This window comes from Mus pahari, chromosome 9 (genome assembly GCF_900095145.1).
Source record: "Mus pahari chromosome 9, PAHARI_EIJ_v1.1, whole genome shotgun sequence".
In the NCBI taxonomy this organism is placed as follows: Eukaryota; Metazoa; Chordata; class Mammalia; order Rodentia; family Muridae; genus Mus; species Mus pahari.
The window spans coordinates 91,494,303-91,498,652 of NC_034598.1; the positions used below are offsets into that span (position 1 = coordinate 91,494,303).

At 44.7% G+C, this 4,350-nt stretch overlaps 1 protein-coding gene across 1 annotated transcript in view; it reads left to right on the forward strand.

The window, feature by feature from the left end:
- Positions 1-4,350, forward strand: part of Aldh1l2 (aldehyde dehydrogenase 1 family member L2) — a 42,108-nt gene that overhangs the window by 5,881 nt on the left and 31,877 nt on the right. The window contains exons 2-3 of the mRNA XM_021204666.2: positions 1,658-1,802; positions 3,167-3,401. Of these exons, the coding sequence (XP_021060325.1) occupies positions 1,658-1,802; positions 3,167-3,401 (380 nt within the window). The remainder of the gene's footprint in view (positions 1-1,657; positions 1,803-3,166; positions 3,402-4,350) is intronic.

Consider the following 4,350-nt stretch of genomic DNA (forward strand, 5'->3'; position numbering starts at 1 on the left):
TCTCTCTCTCTCTCTCTCTCTCTCTCTCTCTCTCTCTGTGTATGTGTGTGTATGTGTGTGTATGTGTGTGTATACCCATGTAGATGTTCTAAGCTACCTAACATTGAAGCAGAAATCTGAATATGGGTCTTCTGGAAGAATATCAAGAGCTTTTAACTACCAAGCCATCTTTCCAGTGTCCATCAGTCTTACTTAGGGTTTCCACTGCTGTGAAGAGACACCATAACCAAGGCAACTCTTATAGAGGACAATATTTAATTGGGGCTGGCTTACAGGTTCTGAAGTTCAGTCCGTTATCACCATGGCAGGAAGACAGTGCTGGAGAAGGAGCCAAGAGTTCTACATCTTCATTTGAAGGCTGTTAGGAGAAGATTGACTTCCAGGCAGCTAGGAGCAGGGTCTGAAAGCCCACCCCGACAGTGACACACTTCCTCCAACAAGGCCACACCTACTCCAACAAGGCCACACCTCCTAATAGTGCTGCTCCCTGGCCAAGTATACTCAAAACACCAAACCATCCACCTTGTTTTTGAGACAGAGTCTCTCATTGGCCTGGAGCTTACCCATTCAGCTGGTCTGGCTGGCTTCCAAGCTCTAATAATCCACCCATCTCTGTTCCCTCAACACTGAAATTACATGTGCATGCCCCCATATCCAAGTTGCTGCTTTTAAAAAAATGTTTAAATCATTTGAGCATTTCATACATGAGTACTGTGTTTATAACACTTTTATCTCTCCTCCCCTCTCATATTTGTGATCTTCTCAATTATTATTTGTGTGTGTGTGTGTGTGTGTGTGTGTGTGTAAAACTTGCTGAGTCCACTTAGCATTGCTTGTATGTATGTGTTTGGGGCTGGTCACTTGGAATTTGATAACTGTCATGTAACCTTGGGTGCAAGAGTTGTATGTAGATATATCAGTTACATGCAGGAGCTGTATGTAGATGTCCCAGTTGGGGCTGGGCATACGTGATCAGTTGTTCTCTGCATCTTAAACAATCATGTGGCTTTCTGTAATTATCTCCATCTATGACCAAAACCCATCTTCTTTGCTAAGGGGTGAGAGCTACACTCATCTGTGGGATAAGGATGACTATTTAGAATGCAGCGGGGAATCATACAAGTTTAATAAAGTGGCAGTGGGGTACTCTCCTACAAGATTTATGAGCGCACTAGCCATGGGGAGTTGGATAGGTTTATACTATCAGGCATAAATTCCCTCTTATGTAGAGGGTCTTAAGTCCTTAAGTTCAACTATAAAGCTGTTGGTTACCACCAAGACTTAACTGCCACTACTGCCCCTTTAGGAATATCATATCCTAAGCATCATTGTGGTTCATAATGGTTACAGCTAGGCAGGACTATTGATTGCTTGTCTCCCTTGCTTGTATAGCACCTGCTAGTACTATGAAAGTTAGTCCTCAGGGAAGAGGCCTTCTGATCAAATCCAGGTTGATTTTTCTAGAAGTTGACTCTCTCTCGTGCCTGAAACTGTGGTTGTTGTTAGATAGTCTAGTTTGGGGGAGAACATTATCACCCCATGCTGGACTGCAAGGGGGGTCTTGTAGTCCTCAAATCATCTTATGTGACTCTTTCCTCAACATCTCATGCAACTGTTTTCTGTCCACAGCAATCGTTGTCACTATACTCTTTCACAGGTTTATTTCAAAAACAAGCTGAAGTTGGCACTTATTGGCCAGAGCCTGTTTGGACAGGAAGTCTATAGCCAGCTCCTGAAAGAGGGCCACCGAGTAGTGGGAGTGTTCACAGTGCCAGACAAGGATGGAAAGGCCGATCCACTGGGTGAGTGCCTCTGGGGACACGGGGTCCAATGCTCTCAAGGCTGGTTGGTGATCAGAGCTGGGTTTGTTGCATCACATGTGATCTCTGTTGTTGTTGTGCCATATAGAGACAAGGCTTTCATGGTCCAGCCAAGTCTATGTTCCGGCAAGCACCTGCCTAACATCTGGTTTGTTGGCTATGAATGGAAGTGGCTTGTGCCACTTCTGGGCTACGTCAGTATTAAAGTGTTCATTCTGTGCTCCCTCTCTTTCTCTTTTTGGTGTATGTGCATGTTCATCTGAGTATATGCACACGTCCATGTGGTCATCTGTGTGTATAGAGGCCACAAGTCAATGTCAGGAGTCCCTTAATTCTTCTACATCCTATTTTTTGAGACAGGGTCTTTTACTGAACAGGTGCTTGCCAGTTATCTAGATTATCTGGCCAACGAGTCTTAAGGATTCTCTCATCTCCACCTCTGCCCCACAATGTTGACATAAGAAACAAAGTCAGGCAGGGCACTAGCTTTTGCATGAGTGCTGGAGAACTGAACTAGGTCCTCAAGCTCAGGTGGCAAGCCCTCCCTGTTTGCTTGCCAGAACATATGCACACACATGTGCACACACACATGCAGACACATATGCACATTGTGCACACACATACACACTCAAGCACACAATAAATGAATAAAAATGTTTTTTAAGAAAAGACTCAGAGCCGGGCATGGTGGTGCACGCCTTTAATCCCAGCACTTGGGAGGCAGAGGCAGGCAGATTTCTGAGTTCGAGGCCAGCCTGGTCTACAAAGTGAGTTCCAGGACAGCCAGGGCTATACAGAGAAACTCTGTCTCAAAAAACCAAAAAGAAAAAAAGAAAAGAAAAGAAAAGACTTTTTGTGGCTGGGTGGTGGTGGTGGAGCACGCCTTCAATCCCAGCACTTGTGAGGCAGAGGCAGGCAGATTTCTGAGTTTGAGACCAACCTGGTTTACAAAGTGAGTTCCAGGACAGCCAGGGTCTTGAAACCCTGTCTTGAAAAAACCAAATACATACATACATACATCCATACATACATACATACATAGTACATACATACATAAATACATAAATAAAATAAAAGAAAGAAAAGACTCTTTCATCAAAATCTGAAAATATTATCCGTACTGGCTTTTGAACTCAAATACATTATTTGTTCAATATATGAGTGTTCGTCTAGAAAGATGGACAAATCTGATATAATACTAACAACATCAAATTCTAGTCACAATAATCCCAGTTGTTCCACACTGTGCTTAGCCTGTAAACGTTGTGTGAAATTGCAGTGTTACAGTGTGTTAATATGAGCCCGTGGTCTTTATAAGAGGGACAATCTCTGTTTTGTGTGCTCAGCTTTGGCTGCAGAGAAAGATGGGACTCCTGTGTTCAAGTTTCCTCGATGGAGAGCCAAGGGTAAAACCATCAAGGAGGTAGCAGAAGCCTACCAGTCGGTGGGGGCCGAGCTCAACGTGCTCCCCTTCTGCACGCAGTTCATCCCCATGGATGTCATTGACAGCCCAAAGCATGGCTCCATCATCTACCACCCCTCACTCCTACCCAGGCACAGAGGAGCTTCTGCCATCAACTGGTGAGCCTTGGAGCGGCCAAGATGACAGCTCGATTTCCATAGTCCGTGGCTTTTCTGTTTCTCTTCTACATGAAGCAGAAACGAAGTGTGCTTGGGGCTGGGGAGATGAGACCGCCTAGTCAGCGATGTGCTTGCTGGGCGTGCATGCAGACCTGAGTTCAGGTCCCCACCACCCACAGGAAAGCCAGGCATGGAGGCTTGCATCTGTAATCTCAGCTAGAGGGAGGTAGAAATAGGCTTGGCTTGCTCCCCAGAGCTCACTGGACCAGTCAGCCTGGCTGAATCAATGGCCTCAAGGTTTCATGAGAGACCCTGACTCAAAAACCAGAAGGAAGAACTGAGCAACGTACTTGATGTCAGTCTCTGGACTTTGCATATGTGTGTGCTCCATATGTACACATCCACATAAACACATGCATTTAGCATGCACATGTGCTCATGCACTCCCCCTCCCCCACACACACCTCGTATATGTGTAAGATCCTGGCTGATTGCTTTGGTTGTTTGAACACCTCTAAGAGCTGGAGATGCTACATGAAATAGAACAGAATTCCCCAACCATGGCCTCTGGTTATTAATTCCAGTGGATGTAACCAGGTCCCCAAAGCTTCAGTGGTCAGACAAATTAGATCAATTTGGTTCATGCTGGCTTATCCTAGGACTTCTTTGCACTTTTTTTTAAAACCTGTATCTTCATAGTCTTCATAGTGCATGATGGTCTCAGGACTTTTTCTTCTTATACAAATGATCTCAAATACATTTAAGAAAATGCAGATTTATAGGAAACTACCTTTTCTTTTTTATCAGCCATCTCCCTTCCTTTGACCTAAAGCTTCTTAAAGAGATTTTGTCCAACATTCTCATGTCTGTTTCACAACAGTTCCTGCAGGCCATAAGTACCCAACACCATGGTGCACTGTGCTGAGTCCTGACAGGTCATAAGTACCCA